Raw genomic sequence first — 20,428 nt, 5'->3', positions numbered from 1 at the left:
GGCATTCGTGATACCGAAGTGGAGCAAGAAATTTCAAAGGGTTAAATATATATATATGTTTTAATGAACATTAAAAATTGCGATAATTCATGAGTACAAATATTAGTATTTGTTGTTTGTTCACAAGTAGCAGTCAATTCAATTATTTCTTTAAAGCTGGTTTTGCAAAATTTTCTCAATTAATAGATATACAGTCAGATTTGCTTACAATAACATTGAACATGTCGCTAATGATCTAGAAGTCGATACGACACAAAACTCAGATTTAAGAGAAAAGCAACGATCTATTATTAATTGTATTTCTGAAAGAAATAATTAGACGTCAGCGGTTTACGTAAAGGTTTACTAAATTGTTACTTATATGTATTAGGAAAGGTTACTTATGTATTTTGCAGTATGGCACTAATGTAATAGTTCCTATACTTTTAGTATGATATTTAACTTTAATTATTTGATCCTTTTTAAATGATACTGCATATATGTATATATTCACTTTTAGAGTATATTTTGTATCTAAAACAGCCATATATTTTTGGAATCAATCTAGGATCAGAGAATTAAATTCTCACTAATCTATTTTTAAATCTATGTATATTCAACGGTTCGTTAAGTATTAGAATTAATTAGATTAAAGAGATTAACGTGTCCAGAAGACGTGTCTTTGAATATATATATATATAAAAAAGAAAGATAAATCCATCAGTGAATGGCCCTAAACGTTATTGTATTATAAATACAAACAAATTACAGAAGTATTTCACATTCCGGAACATGATTAAATAGAAAATACCGAGGTATTCGTCAACTAGTTTGTGCATTCAATCAAAACAAAGTATTTTATACGTATTTCAATTACAAAAATATTCGACGCTGTCCATCGCTGATGCGAAGATAAGTTCAATTATTTCATCTTGGCAGTTGATACGATCATTGGTCGAATACAGAAGCGGCAGTTATTGAAGTATTCATTATGCAAATCGAATTGTGTGTCTAATAATAAGCTCGGGATAGTTTTGAATGATTGACGTAGTCGTACGTGGCTCGTTGAAGCCGCTTCTGTCGCGAGACTAAACCGATGTGATTACCATTTCACTTTCTACAGGACCGCGTTACGCTGCATGCAAATGTAATCCTTCCGACGACTCCACTCGCCTTCCGTCGCGATTTACGTCTACGACGGCTCGTTGGTAGTCGCGCTTGGTATATCGGCTTATTATATGAGCGACGTACATCATCGCTTGACTTTCCGATCGAGTTTGCTGGCTAATAGCAGGAAACGGTGACCTTCCATGTAGACAGTGGTGTCTCGTATCGTGGTCAGTAAGTAACGTGTCCGATTGTTCGCCGGACACCGGTAGTTCTATGGTCTCTCGTCAATCGTTTGTCATAATTTCGCTTGTAATAGACGCGAAAGGGACACGCCGATCTAGTTCAGGTTCATTCAGGAAATATCCGAAGTAATTGCTGTTACAATAAAGTCGTGTTCTTCTTACAATCAAATTGTCGAATACACTCGCCGCGTCCGACACTGCGAGGGTCGTTCAAGTTATTTGTGATAGGACACAGCTCGTAGTGTCTTCTTTCCATATAATTTTCACTGACAATGTTTCTAATAATGATAAATGTAGAAACGTAATGCAGTGGACGTTCGTCTGGTGACCGTTCAAATAAAAGATACAACGCTTCACTCTAGTGTCTAGGATAATATCATTTCTCCAAGAACGTGGACGTTCGAGTGGGTAAAAGGAGAATGCACTGTGAGGTGGGATGAGGTAAGTGTGCTCCTCTAATTTTCTCCAATGGAACGGTAGAATTCGCTTGCAGATTGCTCCTCGAGTTTCGCGTGTTCTGCTTCGCTCGGATAAGAGTTCAATAAGAGAAACTATACGTTCGATTAATTCTGAAAGTATTGCTGGGCATATTACCATCAGCGGGATGAAATCTGAAGTACATTTATGTAATAAGGAGACAGCGGATCTTTATGCAAAATAAAATTTTTCTACTTGAATTACAACAAACCGGAGTAACATAGAAATTTATTTTCTCTCTTAGTATGTTGAATGGGTTGAAAATAATATATAAAAGTATTTTTAAATTCGTTTGATGTTTTAAATCACACCTACTCATTTTTGTCATAAATGCACAAAATCCGCTGTCTAGTAGTAAGTCATTTATGTTTTAGACCGTCGGTTTTATACATTTATGACAAAAATGTATAGATAAGAACATTCAAAAAATAGAAAACTATTATTGTGCATTATTTTCCACTCGATAAAATTATTGAGAGAACAACTTGCAACTGATGCAGACAATTTTTATTTTGCATAAAAATCCACAGTCTAGAAATAAATAATTTTCATCTATTCCAAGGATATATCATCGGTTATCTTTTATTTTGTATTGCAAAATGTCATCTTTCGAAGTATATTGTGTCGCTCGCAACCACGAACTTTAATTAACTGATTGAATATCGAAATTCTATTCTGCGGCGACTGTCAATCAAATATTAATTAATTCAATCCTTCTTCGGATAACAAATGATTTATTGAATACGTTGTAGATAGCTGTAACAACTAATTTGGTTGTTATTGTTGCTTCCACTGAGCCGATAGTCTCGGTTTGTCTAATATTAAAAAAGGGCGATGGCTGATATTTCTTTCATCTTTCACATGCGTTTGTTTTCGAAATAACAATCACTGAATGTCGTAAATTTGTTTATAAATTCACATTTGCAATAGTTTAAACATACGATGAGTCGTATTAAAAAGTTGTTTAGCTTGTATCTTTCAAGTGAATCAGCATTAGGCTGTATCGAGTCTTTGCGGATTCATAATCGACTCCGGGTTCGTTATACATATAGGATGATTCAATTACGTCACGTTTATTATAAAGTGAAACATGGGGTTCTATAGAAAAACGAGTCCGATCTGAACGAGGAAAGTCGCATGTTCATGTGGCATCGTGGAAATTTGCGTTTGCGCAGGATTTTCTGTGCGATTGATCTCGAGTATGCGCCCCGGTTGGTTGTTCATGTTCACACATAGGGAAATAGCTGGTTAACGTGAACGTGGTTTTCTTGTGTGGAGGTGGACTGGTTCCAACACCTGCTGCATCCCCTGAACTTCTGCGTCACGTGGATCACTCGACGGTTCGTATGGTAGAATTCTTCGGGATGAATCGTCACAATAAAACTGTAGAAGCCTCGCCGCTTCGACAATCGTATTTTTCATGATGCTACGCGGGCGTCTACATGATCTGGCAAATATCGGATATCTCCAAGTGTCGGTGATCTTGCATACACGTGCTCCCTAATTGGTTACGTGATGGAAGGAGGCTGTCGAAAAGATAAACATTTTCTTTTCTGATCGGTTCCGTCGTTGACTTCTAATCTTTGGAGAGCCTTTTCTAAACAAAAACGCAATTTTAATGATAATGATGATTAATACCCGTCTACGTGATTCTTATCATCGGAAAGATAAATATCATCATGCAAAAATCGATGTGACTATGTTCATGAATTTCCTTTCGAGATTAAAATGCCTCTTCTCTCCCTCTTTTATATTTTAATAAAATTAATTGATATTATTGCTGCTTTAATTATATAACGTAATGATATCTTTATATTAGGCTGCTCCAAAAGTTTCTTTCACAATGTGTACGTGTAATATTGTTAAATAACGCGAACATATGTAAACAACTTCATAATTTCTTCTTTAAAGTTTTATTACTGTTCTATATTTATTACACAATTTGTTTTCTTAAATAAAGCTAGGTTGAATTTGCATTTTGAGCATTAATCGAAAATGAAACTTTTGGAAAAACTGTTTAAAGTTGATAATTAGAAAAAAATTAATTATACATATACATATCTCGTGTGTATATACAATTATTTTTGTATTATAAACTTTCTTACTTTTAAATCGTACATCATTTTTTAAAGAGTCGTTGTAAAGAGTCGAGAAAAATTTTCGGAAGTTTTTGCAGAGATTTCAATAGTATCTTAGGGGAAAATGAACACTGTTTTGTGAACGTAGAGGCTTCAAGCTTTAAAATTAGTTGAGACTTATCGATTGAACTATTTGTTTTCACGAAATTATCATAATTTAAATATCGATAATTTTTCGAGAATTGGAAATATTTAAATATGTTTTGGATCCACTGTATATTACATACCAATTACAATAAATTTAAGTATTTAGAGCCAGCATTCTTTTCATTATGAAATTCTAATTTTTCGAATGCTACGCTAAGACCACTTTATAAATTGTGTACGATACGAAAAGCGGACATTTTCCTTTGCGTTCACATGGCACACGCTCATCCAGAAACGACAGTCCTCCCCCATCGGGCTTAATATCAATTTAGAGCACAATACAGGGAGCATTTCGATGTCGTGTAATTTGCTTGAACGTTCATTAAGTATACTAGGACAATTATAACCGTATCCAATAACGACGAGGTCGCACGAGTTGGTCAGATGGCTGCAACACGTGTCCCTTAAAGGATCTTATTAGAAATGAATCATATTTAACTCCGGACCTTTGGAAAATTAAAAAATGTTAAAGGGAAACGCGTAAAATATGTTACTTTGAATTTACAAACGGAAATGAAGGAGTTTATTATTAAATGGAGCAACAGGCATGCACATTCAGCTGAAAAATATAATTGTGAAATTTATATAATTTTTAGCCGAGCTAAAAAGTATTATTATCTTATCTATTACTTTTTCACGCTGATAATTATTCCATAAATGCTAATAATTTATTACGCGCAGTTTTTAAGCTCCATTTTCCAAATTTTATTGTGCACGTGATGTAATTGTTTGGCTTGTATTAGAAAATATTGGCTAAATCGAATTACTTGTTTCGAGTAATTAGAGGTAATTATGTATATTAGCGATTAGCCCGGATAAATGTGTATGGACAAAAGTTGTTTAGAATGGGGGACCCTAATGACATATTTTAAGCTCATCAAAATCATTACCTAGAAAATAATTACCTACTTGAAGACAGTTTGATTAAACTGTTAATAATTAATGAAAGTAGCAGCAATATCATTACTAATTATTTTACAATCGTTTTATGATTTCAACCTTTTATATATGTTTTAATAATGTAGATTTATTAAAAGAATTTGGAACACCAATGCGAATGTGTTCTATTGATACGACAAAGTTTAACGTCTTTTAATGTAACAAAGGAGAAAGAATTATCGTGTCACAGAACAATTTGTCTGTCGTAAAAGAAATATATCTGAAGGATTCATACAAATTAATGCAACAAACACACTTCGTTACGTCTCCACAATCTGGGTCATGACTACCCCGTATCCAGATCTCTGTGCTGTAGTTTTGATTGAAGCTATTGTACATATACAGCTGTAACAGATGCCACCGGCTTGTTTGAAACACATTTCGAGAAAACTTTCATATGACGAAAGTTTTCTTTTCATGTTCTGTCCTTCAATTCTGTGCTCTCATATACATTTCCAAAATTGGTGGCTTTTAGGGAGCAGACGTACATTAAAAACTAATATTACTAAGACGAATGTGGTGTGAAAGCTCACGATATTTTAGAGAACTGTGAATAAAATGGATTCTATGGCCTGTTTGCACAATGCAAAATAATCTATCTTTGTATGAAAATCGTAAAGAAAATTGAGTAGCATGACAAATATGATGCACGAATATTTCCAACGATGAAAATAATGATAGGCATTATAATGATAGGCAGATGAGAAATTTTATCATTGCATTTGTCAAGATGAATAATCACCAGACAGCGGATCTGAGAAATGAAAACCAAAATGGGTAGGTGTAATTTAAAACAGTAAAAACATTAGAATTCTATTCATTCTATTTCTACTTCACTTCAGATTATTGCGATTCAGGTAGAAAATGTTTATTTCGCGTAAAGATCCGCAGTCTAGTAATAGACGATGCTTTTAACAAGAAAACAAAATAAACAACAGCACGAAAAAGCTCCAAACAGTAAAAGCGAAACGTGTGCTTTTTTTTTGGATGACCGTTTAGTTGCCCGGAAGCAGCGACGGTGTATCGAAAAGTCACTGACATCGGCGACTTCTGACATTCTGACGTCTCTGTAAATGGGTCTGACAGAGTCGGCAAGGCAGAAGGGAGGGATGGATCACGGCAGGGTACGGGGGATGAGCAGGATAAGACGGAAAAAGGGGGAGATCCTGCTTGTCCGACTATTCCACACACTGCGCTGCCCCGCAGGACACGTGATTCGGCGCTTTTGCGAAATGTGTAACTCAGTACTATAACGCTGATTCCTTTTCGTGTCTGTCTGTTTGTCTATCTGCCTTGGAGGCCTCCCCGAGATTTTCCTCGTGTACCCGAGGATTCGTTTTTGTGCGCGGGAGCGCACCGGTGCGTCTTTCCGGACGCTGATTCCACAGTGACGCAAGTGAAGTGGTATTCTTGGCGAATTGTTCTGTGAGTTGTTCTACTAACCGGTAGTCATTAGATATCGCTAAATCCTTGCGTTTTTCTTTATCATATCGACCGCATGTATTCGTTCAATGCTGTTGGCTTGGTGCAGAAATAATTGTGGTTGTCGTCTGCTCAAACTTCAGGGGTTTTTCCGAAGCGACGTTTCATCTCGTTACATTCATTCCAATGAAAAGAGTGCGAAGTTTCGATTTATGTTTTATTTTCGCGTAATTGTTTATATCATTCGGTTTGTCTGTCAAAATGCAGAAAAATTCGTGCGATTATCACGAATTCAGATTAGGACGCAAAGCGGAAACTGCTCGCAATATTAACCTCTCGCTCTTCGACTTATTTTACGGTTTCAGTGATTAGAACTTTTTCGTAGTTCGTGTAATTTCCTAAAAAAGGAGAAACTTTATATAATCCGGAAGTATAATGACACAACTGCAGAAATTGAAATTTTACGGGACAGGCAAAAGAAAAATAATTCCAATTTGCCTTAATAGAATGGCCTATAGATTCGGTTTAATTCTTCTATGGGAATAATTTATAGACATTGTGAAAATTTTGTAAGTACAATTATGTCGATTTACAATCATGTAGTAAATGCATTTTTACAGTTGCGTCATTATACTTCCGGAGCAGCGATATATTCTCCAGTAGCTGTACATTAACTAAACCAAAGTAGAATTTTATTTCGGTTTAAAGGAATCTAGTAGCATACATATATTTATTAGACTTTGTTCTGAATTTTCATCAAGAGTCACACACGATATTGTAGGGGATGAAGTTAACAATCCGTTGAAGACTGATGTCTCCCGTTTGGGGAATTTTTTCAAGGGCTGATTTCACCCCTTTAATGCAAGAAGTAGTACGAAAAACAAATAGGGTTGCATTAGACATAACTAGACCGCAAAATAAAATGTTTTGCATTGATTGCGGAAGCAGGAATAACATAAAAATTGATTTCATCCCTTAATGACCGTGTTAAATTAAAAGCAACATTGCAACATTCTTGAATTTTTTAAATCTCTTACTGTTTTATATTTTACCCAATCAGTTTCTCCATAAATGCATAAAGATCCGCAGTCTAGACGTAACTAACTCTGCTTGTGTGCAAAGTTTCATAATTTCTTGAATTTACGGGTTCGAAACTTTCCTTGTTAGGAGAATTATAAAAGCAGTGTGACAAACTTGTAACTTAACCCTTATTAATCACTTATTAAAAATGCAATCATTCAATTAAATTGTATTCAATGTTATATTTATATTCTGAGCAATTTTATACCAAACACGAGATGAAAAAGAAAATGGTTGACATTTGCGTTTCGTTGCTAGTTTGTGGTACCAGAGCATTATTGCGGAGTCACGCGAATTCTTTAATTGCTATCATCGATACTCCTCCAGTCGGCGACTCTCTTTTCCCGGAAAATTTCGAATGATCGGTTGCATTCGTGTGCACACATATCTCGCGGCCGCATCTGCGACTTCTATTTATAAGATCGACTAGGCGGATGACCGTGGAGTCACTAGAAAAATATCCTGAAATAAACACCCTCCCTATTAATGATTTTGCTCTAACGAGCACCGTTGTGAGACTTCGGGCTGGATCTGTGAGATCTCCGGCCTACGGTTCTCCAAACTGCAGATCACCACTCACGGTGGATTGCGATATTGCAACAGAGGCTCCAAAAAATATTGGCACGCTCCTATTTTCAATTTATTGGAAATGGGAGAAAAATCACAATGATCAGATAGGAAACTGCAATGTTGCAACAGCGGCTCCAAAAAATATCGGCATGCTTCTATTTTCAATTTATTGGAAATGGGAGAAAAATCAAAATGATCACATAGGAAAACGAAGAAAAAAATTTCTTGCATTACGAGGTACTTTTTAATCAAAATCAATTCTTGTTGTAAATATAAATAGTAAAAGTAACATTTAATTGTTACTTTTTATTCAGATTCAAAATTTGATATGATGCTCGTGTATTTACTTTTGGTACTTCTTTTAAAAGTTAAAAATGATAAACACAACATGAAAAATTGAAAGAAATTGTGAATATTTCAAAAAACTTTTTGGAGGTCTTAGTCTATTAAACAGAACTTGCAAGAATTACATTAATCAAACGAGCATTCGGCAAATGGCGCGCTGAAAAAATGTACAAGTATTTTCTATTTTATTCTAAATTTAACAATAAATTTATATATTTCGAAAAATGATCGGTAATATTAAAAACCATTGGACTTATTAGCATTGCGTCGACCACTGTGGATTGTGGGCAGTATGAATTTCTGAGACGATCGGGTAATAATAAAGAAAGAATCATTCACAAAGAAGAGTCTCGTTTCTCATTCGGCGGCGAATCTAGGCGTGCGTGTCCATCGGCGAAGGTGCACGCGTGAGTGAAATTGTGAACGGTCTAATAATAACCGTGCACTTACTTATGTGGATGGTTGATTTCAATTCAAGCAAAAACGTCGGCCAGACCTCGTCCTTTCAGGGTTCGGGGTCAGTGTTCATCATAATAAAAAACGCGAGGAGCATCCGAAAGTGGTCGAAATCGTCCGCGGTCTTAACGTCACGCTCCGCAAAGATTGTTCCTCGGGGGCTCCATGATCTTGAGTTATTTTCGTCGGTTATGGTAAAGAATCTTTATAATATTGCCGACGAGACATCACGAACTGGAATAAATCGCTTACCATTGCTGCGTCTCGTTGCAGCGTTATTTTTACACAAAAAAGAAGAAAAAAATAGATTCTGCCGTCACGCGAAAAATAATCATACAAGGAAAGATCGCAGTGGCGGGATCGTCGATTTTAGTTGAACTTTTTCTGGTGAATCTAGAGCAAAAATAAGCAGACACATGTCCGATAAAGATGATTAACCCAGAAAATTCATTGATATATCAAATAATTGCATAAGTTCGTGCCCGATTTTCATAAATGTCGCAAACTTCTACAATTAGAAAAGAATGGTGACTATATAACTGATTAATAAAGCTGTATTCTTTAAAATTTAACCATTGAATTTTATTTTCAAATCGGGCACGAACTTATGCAATCATCTAATACTTAATTTCTTAATCATATCCCAATAACTATGGTAGCGATCGACCTCCACTACCCCTTGCAAGAATTATCCTATAAACAAAATGTTTGTCATTGTAATTATTCATATTTTCAGTGTGGAATATACAGAGAATATTAAGAAAATATTAATACTAAAATAAATATGTTTGTTTTTTCATAACGTGCAGAATTAGTGAATTAGTTACTGATTTAAGGGAGGGTTTGATCACTCACAAGTAGGGATGGGATCAGGTTAGAAATACATATTAACAAGTATTGTTAAGAATTGTAACAGGAGAATATCCACATAAGAAAGAATTGTAATATCCACATACAAAATGCAACATATTGCAAAACATATTGTGTGAGTACAATAAGATGCAATAAAAAAAAAATGTTGACCTTTTCTCTTTGAAATTACTTTTGCGGTAGTTTTCTTACATAGATTTCCACCAAACCGAGGATATAAGATCGCGTTATTACACCGCGTACAGTGGTAGGTGTCCGACGTATTAAAATGAAAAAAAATTTTCCAGCAGAGAGCGAGTGAAAATTAGCAAAGATGTACGGCCTAATATTAGAGAACATGTCCGAGTATATTCGGCAAGTGTACGGAGAAGATAGATGGGAAGAGATTCGACGACAGGCTGCCGTCGATCAACCAAGCTTTAGTGTTCATCAGGTTTATCCTGAGAATCTAATACCGAGATTAGCGAAGAAGGCAATTCAGGTATGATTTACGTGGAATTGTATTATTAAACAAACAGCTGTCTCAATGTATAAGTCTGTATGTAGAGAAAAACAGTTTTCTTTCGATATAAGACGAAGGCTCGGGATGGCTGTCGAAAGAAACATCGACAAAGAAAACTGTAGCACTCAGAAAATAATGTTTCGCAAATACTAATTTCAACAGACATGCAGCTTAACAATAAGCCTACCGAGCACTGAAAACGATTAAAATGTTTTACCTTGTAAAAATGACAAGGCTCTATTTATTTAGATTTTGTTCAACTTTTATTACAATCAATCAATTTATCGAATCAATTTTCATGCAAGCAACTTCATAATTTCAATAATTGTGAAATGGAAAATATAAAACCAGTCATTTGACCGGCAGTGGTGGGTTTAGTGTTAAGTGTTCATCCACATTGGCACCCCAGTTTCGAAATAAAATATTTTTTCTTTTAAGTGATTCATTTAAAATATATGAAGGAAGAAATATATAAGTAATTGTTCATTCACTGTATAGAAACAAAATGTTAATGTTTATGGCAATATAACTTAAAATATAACTTCCAACATTCGGTTGTTCATAGATTTAGTTAACATTTGTGTAGTTGGTATATCCAGCTACCTACACTATGAATAATTTTTGTAGCAGTTATTTAGTTCGATAGATTAAGCGCTTCTTGCCAGTGCTAGTATTATTTCCGTCCAATTGAGTATATTCTTCACTCACACCACAGGTACTTGGCATAACGGAGAAAGAATTTTTCGATCAACTGGGTGTACACTTCGTAGGATTCGTTGGCCAGTACGGTTACGATCGTGTGCTTTCAGTACTCGGACGTCACGTAAGAGATTTCCTTAATGGGTTGGACAATTTGCACGAATATCTCAAGTTTTCCTATCCGAGGATGAGAGCTCCTTCGTTTATATGCGAAAATGAAACACGCCAAGGTAAATATCGAAGTTGTCACGTATGGTTCGCGCCAAAATAATTGCGGTTTTCAGCGGTTTAATTTTCGGTGGTTTTTCTGGATGAAATCAGTGAAATCGTCAAACGAAATCATGAAATATTTCAAGGACAACAAACGGTATTAAAACAAAGTTGCACTGTATTATAGTTTCTATCAAACTGTGTGAAAAAATGTTCTTTGACACAGTTACATAGACACAATAACACCATGTAACATTCGTTTCAATTTCTTTTTTAATATCATTTGTATTTCACGGAAAAGAAAATATTGAAATTTCTTCAAGGGCTGATTTCACTCCTTTAATGCGCGAAATAGTACGAAAAAATAGGGTTGTATTAAGCATAACTTACTCTGCTTGTGTGCGAGGTTTCATAAGTTTTTTAATTTACGTGTTCGATGACTTTCCGTTGTTAGAAGAATTATAAAAGACGAAGTGAAAAACTACACGTTTCTGTTCACTAAATACGTTAGCGAATAAAGTAAAATTTTACGTCTGTTTTAAAGTAAAAATGTAAACTCGAATGAAGTTCCGTAGTCTAATTGTAATATTAACGGTGTAGCCAATCGACAAGTAAATAATTTCTAAATAACAGGGTATACTAAATATAGGAATTGCCAAATAAATCTCGTAACCAATCTGTTTCCCTCTATTCCAGGCTTAACTCTTCATTACAGGAGCAAGCGACGCGGCTTCGTTTATTACACGATGGGACAGATAAGAGAAGTAGCTCGTCATTTTTATCACAAGGAATTACAGATCGAGCTCGTGCGGGAGGAGATCCTTTTCGACACTGTGCACGTGACTTTCCAACTCACCTTTGATAACAGAGCTTTCACGCAAGCTTCTCTGGCGATGACTCGCGAAGAGAAGCATCTGCCAATTGGAGCTTCTGTCTTGTTCGAAATATTTCCATTTTGCATTGTTTTTGGGTAGGTTGAATTTGATTATTCTCGTATTAAGCGCACACTATTCACGTGTATGTGAAACACGATGATTGCTATCGTAAATAAGCTAAATGTTGCAAATGGGCTAAGAATTTATCAATGCAAAAAGGAATTAGAAAAATCTTACGAATAAGCTGAAACTGAAAGCTAAGTCTACTGATTTGATCATTCATTTTGATTCTTATTTAAGTTTTTAGTGCAAAAAATTAATACTGATATTGTTTTCTGCTAAGTTACAGTTCTTATTATACTATCTTACTACAGTTATTACAAAATTCTCAAGAATTGAATAATCTTATTTTGCTCTTCTACACTTCTGAATATTCTTATTCTTTGTTACTAGACTACGGAACTTTATGTATTCGTTGTTTGTAAAAATCTTCGGGAAATTGACAAACTAAAATACATACATAATAAAATGAGATGTAACTTCTTAATTAAATTCTATTTACTCGAAATATGCATTTCTTTCAACTTCTGCAATCTTATTATTAGTCTTGCGATTAATTTGTTTACACGATGTGGAAATCGATTACTATTTTCAGGTCAGACATGGTTGTAAGGAGTATCGGGAATTCGCTGATGGTAATATTGCCCGATCTTGTTGGTAAGAAGATCACGAAATTCTTCGATCTTGTCAGACCACTCATTGCGTTTAAGTTTCATTCGGTAAGCGCATTCAACAAAATTTTGATCATCTATATTAACCTGACTCCCAAGTTTCATTATTCTAACTAATGTTACTATTGCAGATTTTAAACAGAACGAACAACATCTTCGAGTTGGTAACGGTAGAACCGATTCTAACAGAGCGGCCATCTGATCGTCAAAGGGATGACATTTTATTGAGTGACGAGCTCGATTCTGTAGATGACAGAACTTTAAGATTGAAAGGTATATTTTCTCTGGATTTTCATCCTGAAAACATCGATTTTCTATCAAGACATTTCTTTCAATCTAGAAGTTTTTTATTCTATGTATTCTTTTCTTTTTTACACTCCCTTTTTTACAAATTGAACCTGTTTTCTCATGCAACATTTGAATTTTGAGTAATTTGTAGAATACAGAAGAATTTAGTAATTTAGATATTGAAATAATTATATTAGGATACAGTAGAACAGGCCTGGGCGACGCTGGCTCGCGGAAGAGATGTTGCTGCTGTTCCTCTGTCTGAGTGGACGTGGTGGGGACTGTCTTGCCGGACAAGAGAAGGAGAGAAGCAGCCATATCTGTTCCGCGAGCCAGCGTTGCCTAGACCTGCAGTAGAATATACTAGAAAATATTATACATATATTGCAGTAAAATATAATAGACTGTATTACAATATAGTAGAATATACTAGAATATATTACAATACAGTAGAATATACTGGAATATATCACCATTCGAAAGCCTCAGTAGAATGAATAAATATTTGAGCATGCTCCTTTAGGCCAAATGATATACATGGACAATTGGAAGATGATGATGTATCTTGGTACTCCTGTAATGCCAGACTTAAACGCTCTAATTGCAACTGGCTTGTATATAAATGATCTTTCCATGCACGACTTTAGCAGGTATAGTGTACTTTTCAGTTGTTACAATAATGTTGGTTGCAATATAAACTGCAGTATCTTGCAGTATCTCTAATTAAAAGTAAATAGTAACTTCACTGGATGGTAAATAAATTCTATTATTACCTTATTATTGTTCTTACGGTTTTCTTGTTAACTATGCAATAGATGAACGCATGCACAGATAAGGGATTCTGTCATAATTTATATGTAAAAGCAGCGCTCAAAGGGAGGGTAATAGTATTTTTCAAGCAGATTTTAAAAAAGTCCGTTTGCTTAAACAATTCATTGGAAAGTAATGCTTCTTTCTGGCTGACTGTTGATCCATTTGTTAATCCAAAGTGCGCGAATAAAATACATTATACCGTAAGAGGTCAATACAGATATTTAATTAAATAGATATTAATTTTGCAACACAGAAAATTATTGATCATTACAGGGATCTGATGCTTGCTGGTACACAACAGTCTGTAGAACTGAAACTGGCATTGGATCAGGAACAATTAAAGAGTAAAAAGCTTGAGGAGTCTATGAGAAAGTTGGACGAAGAAATGAAACGAACGGACGAGTTACTTTATCAGATGATACCGAAACAAGTGGCGGATCGCTTGAGAAACGGGGAGAGTCCGATAGATACATGCGAGGTGACTACAATTTATACGACAGTTTTAATTGGAAGTCATTGACACTTTTGATCGATAGAAGAAAGTTGTATTTATGCCAACTTTTAAAACAAGCCTTTTGATGAACACTCATTAAGGGTTGAAAAATTCATTTGACAACCTGGTTTACAAAAAGGAAAAATTAAAATAGCTATTGGAATTTTAATTCAAATTGAAGATTCCATTTAATTCAATTGAACCAGGGAGTTCTGACTTGTTTCCCTCCGAAAACCGCAAGGTCTCGGATCGCCAGATCAGGGGAATTGAGAGGAATACGATTACCCTCTCTCAAGCGTCAAGAGTGGGGGGAAGTACCTAAGCGAGAAAGAAGCTGCGTGGACCTCGCGAGCCGCATGTTAGAACTCCCTGATCTAAACGATGTAAAATGTAAATGATTCATAGTCGTTTATAGTCATTTTAAGTGAAAGCCAGTCACTTGCGTGATTTATTGCATTTTCTTAAATTAAACTGTATAACTTTACTTCTACTTTCTTTTTGTAAGTACAGAATTGTTTACTACACGATTAAACTTTTTATTTTCTTTCTCTCTCGATTGTTTCAGATGTTCGACAGTGTATCGATTTTATTTTCGGACGTGGTTACTTTTACCGAAATCTGCAGTAGAATCACACCGATGGAGGTCGTGTCTATGCTGAACGCAATGTATTCTCTTTTTGACACGTTGACTGAACGGAACCGGGTGTATAAGGTATTCTTAGGTAGTTAGAGTTAGCATTTATTTGTCTTCATACCATAAACTTGTTTTCCTTTATGCAATAAAGTAGAAGTTCATTTTAGAGTTCTCTCATAATTGCATTATCGTTTACAAATCCGAGATGACATTGTAATACGCACGATTTACCAAGACGTAATAGTAAGTGATAGGTTTTCTAATATTTTTACTCGAATTTCTTTTGTTAATATATCAAAGCTGAACACTTTTAAAATCTTTAACTTACAACTTGATTTCACGTTTTTCGATGTTAAGTAAATTAAAATGTTCTTTTAACGGCTGTGTCCTCCAATTTTATAAGGTACATTTGAATGATTTTTTAAAAGTTGTATATATATTATATGCTCTCTGAAATAGTTCCAGTGTGAGTTTAAAAGCAGTTTTCCCTTCAGGTTGAAACGATCGGCGACGCGTATATGGTCGTGTCTGGAGCACCTGTGAAGGAAATCGATCATGCACATCGTGTTTGTGACATGGCTTTGGACATGGTTGAAGCAATAACGGACTTGAAGGATCGATCCACAGGTACGACTACGAGAACGCATCGTGTCCGAAATTCATTCCTTGTGCTCAATTGGCGTTATTATCGTGACATTATGTAAACTGCTGCTCAGTAATTCTTCAATCGAAGTCCTGGGCGGTGTCGTCAGTCGAGCGCCAAACGGCGCTCACACATTCCCCTCTTTTTCAATCAACTTTATTATAATCAAATCAACTTTAAACATTTATAAAAATTCAGCAAATCGAGATATCGAAAAATCTGTTTTCTTCAGGTCTCCATCTTCAAATAAGAGTTGGAATTCATAGCGGTGCTGTCGTCGCCGGAATTGTCGGCTTGAAAATGCCTCGGTACTGCTTGTTCGGTGATTCAGTGAACACGGCGTCTCGAATGGAAGCAACAAGTCAGGCGATGCAAATTCATATATCGCATTCGACGCGAGAACTGCTGTCGCCATCTTACAAAGTTAAGGAACGGGGAGAAATAGAGGTGAAAGGCAAAGGTAAGAGTGATACACGATGGTACACAGGATTCTCTAATTAATTGGTTTATTGTCAATTCGAAGATGAACAGTTAGGAAAAATTGAAACTGTCTGAATCGTTGGAATCCATGAAGACAAAACCCAAAATTCAATTTGTGTAAACAGTAGGTCGATTGGAATAAAAGAAGTGTGACGGTAGAAGACAATTTGACAGCAATACATTCTATGTTTTCTCTGCAGAGCATTCAATAATTTATTTTTCAAGGGTGGTTATCGCAAGCAATCCTCTTACCTTCGAAAAATTCAGGAATAATTTTCTATCACGTAACTATTGTTCATAAAAATTTTAAGATGGTCGAATGGATCGAACATTGTTAAGTACTTCAAAAAAGTTATGATGAAACTGCAAAATATTTACCTACCCTCCGATCTCGATGACTTTTGGGTGTATTATGAATCTCAACATTTTGTCTCGTTTAGTTTCCGAGATGCAGGATTATTTGTGAAAACTACCCCTGAAAAATAAATTATTTCGTAACTATTCAGTAACCAGTAATCAATAATTTCGTAATAATTTCAGTAACCAATTGAAAATTCGGAGCTATTTTAACTCGAAAATGAAACATTTGAAATTGGTATGATACCTCGAGCAATACCTAAATGTTTAGCAATTGATACCGATATATTTAATAATGTAAGAAATATTTTTACATCATTTTTAGGAAGGAATCACTAGGAAATTGTTGAATTGCATCCCTTAACAATCAAATTACCCCCGAGCTAGATCTTTTCCCTTGTTGAATTTATGCAGGATTTGTGAGCGAGTGTTTGTAGGATTTTTGTGAGATAATAAACAATTATAGCTAACTGACATTTCAGGTACAATGAAAACTTACTGGCTGGAGAAGAGGGAGCACAGGTCGTCGACGACGAAAGGCATCACAATTCAAGAACCGCCACAATGGCATACAAGAACCATTGAAAAGAGACTACCGGCAGGAACGTTCGCTGGTATCACTGCCATGACTACGTGTAGTACTCAAAATAGTTTAGAGACTTTATCCAGACGAGGCTCCAAGATAGCATCGCCGATAGCTCCGGACGCGTCGTTCCTTCCCGAAGAAAGGAGAATCTATTCGCCAATAACATTTCAAGATGTCGCGCGGAGATCGGTTGCCAACTCGCCGACAAAGAATCCTGACACGAGAGGTGAGACAGTTATTTATCAAGCAACGATTACTATTAAATCAATCATGCAGTTTAACCTTTCAGTTATTATACGCGCCACCATGCGTACAACGGACGTCGTCATTAAACGTGGATTAAGACTGAAGTGACTTCTTCAAATTTCTGAAATATTCATGTTCGAATGAAACTTAATCTCTCAATTTTTACAAACTCTTTTAAGAAACATATTTCCATGCAGCCACACTCCCGTTCGTTTGATGACGGTTTATAATGAATTGACAATAACTTCATCTATTTCATTCGCTCGTTGCCACTCTTTCTAGTTCCCCGAATTATTGTAACGTCGAACATAAAATACTGTAACATCATCCTTATGAAATAGATTATAGATGCAGCATAAAATAAATGACGAATTTTCTGAATGTTTCCCATTTTTGCAGGAATTTCATCTGAATTTCCCCGCTGGAAATTCTGTCTTGATTTATCAAGCGTGTATTTCATTCTTTTATTCAAATCGAGTTCTTAATTTGCAACAGTGTTTTGGTAAGTCTACTGTTAGCTTCCAGGGTGTTCGCATCATCACTAGCCAGCGGTTTTTTTTTCGAAAACTATTGTGATTCACAAAAAATGGACGAGGGAAATGTTTTACTGTTTTTCGCAAGCAATATAATGGTGTCCTTAATTTTTATTCAAAGAGATTGACCATTAATTTCCATATTAAATTATTGTATGTTCAATAGGTTCGAAATATGTAATCTGTTTCTGCAAATGTTGCTGGTTTGTACATCTAAGATTTTAAATATTAAAAGAGTCCATTAGATCATTATTATTATTTATTTGCAATATTTACGTAGGGAAGTCGTGGTTTAAACGTTCTGTGTTGAAGCCATTTCGAACGAACGTTCGAAAGTAACTTGTTTCTACAGAATTTCGATGTATAATATAATATAGATGTTCTAGGGGTAACATTTCATTCCATAAAAATTCCATAGAGGTCATAGGGGAGGGTAACCTAATTTCGACATACACCTTGGTTGGTCACCATGTATTTTGAGAGGGAGAACTATTTCAAGAGTTAATGATAGCATTAATTGATTAGAAATTATTCCATATTATACATATATCAAGAAAAATACTTACAGTAGTGGTGCTAATTAACTATCATTTATAATTTAGGTTCCACCTAGGCACTGGTTTAAATTAGGCTTCTTTCCCCTATGAGATCGAACCTTATTTTTTAAAAATTAAAGATTCATTTCGATCTTTGAAGGTTAATCATCTTGCACAAAATAAAATGGTTCAAAAGATTGTTGTACGCACATTTGGGTAAATGTGCAATAGTATCAGGATTGATATCAATCAGGGCCGTATGTAGAGGGGTCTCAAATGATAAATCAAATATTTTTTTTGTGTTTGTAGAGTGCAGATCGAATTCGATGGGCGCCGTGATCACCAGGAACATGGACATGCTAAACTCTCTTATGAACGACACGGAGGAACATTTTCGACACCACAGGGACAGTCTGTCGCCTCGTGCCGAGAACCAAGCGGTTCTGGTGCACGCGAAACCGGAAGTGAGCGTGCACGCGAGTTCGAGCTCGTCCTCGGACGAGATCCTCGAGGAGAGAGTTCCGGCTGCGGCTTCGAAACGAGAGAAAAACGTGACTTGCAAGAAGAGCAAAGAAACTTTCGCTGTCCATAATTCGCAATCGTTGATGCAGCAGGATCAGTGTTGTCCTAGGTTCAGTATGTCGAAGAGCGGCAAGACGCGTCATCCGAACAACGGCTGTACCGTTGCCTAATGGACAACTGAGATTTATTATTTTCGATTTATCGTTCCGACGAATCGAGTCCGTCGATACTCTTGAAACAGACACGTCACGATTAAACCTCGGCCAGTGAATGTCGAGTTACCGAACACTCGTTTCTTCGGTTTATCTTATCTCTGTATCCGGGCCATGTGCTTACAGTATTGCGATCATGATTTCTAATACGTTATATTTCGCGAGACAATGTTAGAGCAATCCATTAACGTAAAGGGGTATGCAACCCAGCAACCCTGATAAAATGGAGTCAATTTAACTTTTTTTCGCATATACAGTAAGGAGGATAACTGATTCAACACACTTCAAATCAGAATAACTTTTTTATGAATGGACCAAACGTCTTCAATTTCTCTGTAAGGCTAGAAGAATTAGTTTAGTAAATGATGTGTAAAAAATATGTTGAAAAAATGCATTTGGTCGGAATTCCGAAGAAAAATAGTAAAATTTGATTTTTACTACTTTTTTAGATGGGCCAATAACGAAATTTTAAAGGGTGTGTTCGGTCAAAAAAAACAAAGATTTATTTACAGAATCTCTCATCTAGCAAAAAGAATGTTAGGGAAACATCAATTTTGAAGGAACGGGTATCGCGAAGCAAACATTCTTCTCATGGTCACGTTTATCGAAATTTCAAAGTCATCTATGTTTGTTTAAATGAGACTGTGTAATTTTTATCACCGTCACGTAATCGTTAAGATCATTATGAATCTAACTTGAGCATAAAAATAAACGTGGTTATAGTTAAGAAATAACTACTACATAAACAATTAAATATTAGATGAAGAATTTGTGGTAAATAATGTTTATCATAATGTGTCGAACTTAATGGATATAATTTTGAGCATATGCTAAAATAAATTTGATTGTTACTTATTAAAACTAGTAGATAGTCAAGTAATCGAGGATTATCGTGATTTTAAGCAAAAATATATAGTGCATAAATCTGGGTTTATTACAAATATATATAAAACTGTCAATCGCCAACAACCGTAGTCCCGTTGAAAGCACCGGTTCTCGTTAGATCACCGAAGTTAAACAACGTGGAACGTGACCGGCACTAGGATGGGTGACCGTCTGGTCAAAAACCGGAAAGTGACCCACCCGGGGTGTTTTTCACGTGTTGTTGGCAAAAGGTGGTTCGGAACCCACCATAAACAGTAGGTCCCGCTGAAAAGGCGATGGTGAGAGTGGAAAAAGGAGAGGATTGGTAAATGAATTTGAAACCCTGAGGGGACCAAATATCATGTCCATACCATACCATATAAAACTGTCAATCATGCGTTTATCGAACATGTTGGGTGTTTAATTTTC

At 35.6% G+C, this 20,428-nt stretch overlaps 1 protein-coding gene across 11 annotated transcripts; it reads left to right on the top strand.

Annotated features, from left to right (window-relative positions):
- Positions 1–250: 250 nt before the first annotated feature.
- Gyc88e (Guanylyl cyclase at 88E) lies at positions 251–20,340 on the top strand. Of its 11 annotated transcripts, none has more exons than XM_076433741.1 (13): positions 251–1,772; positions 10,066–10,256; positions 10,993–11,206; positions 11,883–12,156; positions 12,717–12,840; positions 12,924–13,065; positions 13,604–13,730; positions 14,167–14,371; positions 14,952–15,098; positions 15,503–15,647; positions 15,896–16,123; positions 16,983–17,312; positions 18,711–20,340. In XM_076433741.1, the coding sequence occupies exons 2-13, from the start codon at positions 10,089–10,091 to the stop codon at positions 19,091–19,093; spliced, it is 2,487 nt and encodes an 828-aa protein (XP_076289856.1). In that variant the 5' UTR covers positions 251–1,772; positions 10,066–10,088; the 3' UTR covers positions 19,094–20,340. The 11 variants fall into 11 exon arrangements, with proteins under 11 accessions (XP_076289856.1, XP_076289851.1, XP_076289854.1 ...); XM_076433736.1 differs by having other exon boundaries at positions 10,063–10,256; XM_076433739.1 differs by having other exon boundaries at positions 251–3,148.
- The last annotated feature ends 88 nt before the right edge of the window (positions 20,341–20,428 follow it).

Source organism: Lasioglossum baleicum, chromosome 11, assembly GCF_051020765.1.
Source record: "Lasioglossum baleicum chromosome 11, iyLasBale1, whole genome shotgun sequence".
Lineage (NCBI taxonomy): Eukaryota > Metazoa > Arthropoda > Insecta > Hymenoptera > Halictidae > Lasioglossum > Lasioglossum baleicum.
This window is presented reverse-complemented; position numbering and strand designations above follow the sequence as displayed.

What these genes read in the sequence shown, in the direction of transcription:
- Gyc88e (XM_076433741.1), top strand. Translation starts at nt 10,089, where the DNA reads ATGTACGGCCTAATATTAGAGAACATGTCCGAGTATATTCGGCAAGTG. An exon ending in TTGCGTTTAAGTTTCATTCG is followed by an intron (nt 12,841 to 12,923) that starts GTAAGCGCATTC and finishes TTACTATTGCAG; the next exon opens with ATTTTAAACAGAACGAACAA. An exon ending in TCCATGCACGACTTTAGCAG is followed by an intron (nt 13,731 to 14,166) that starts GTATAGTGTACT and finishes TGATCATTACAG; the next exon opens with GGATCTGATGCTTGCTGGTA.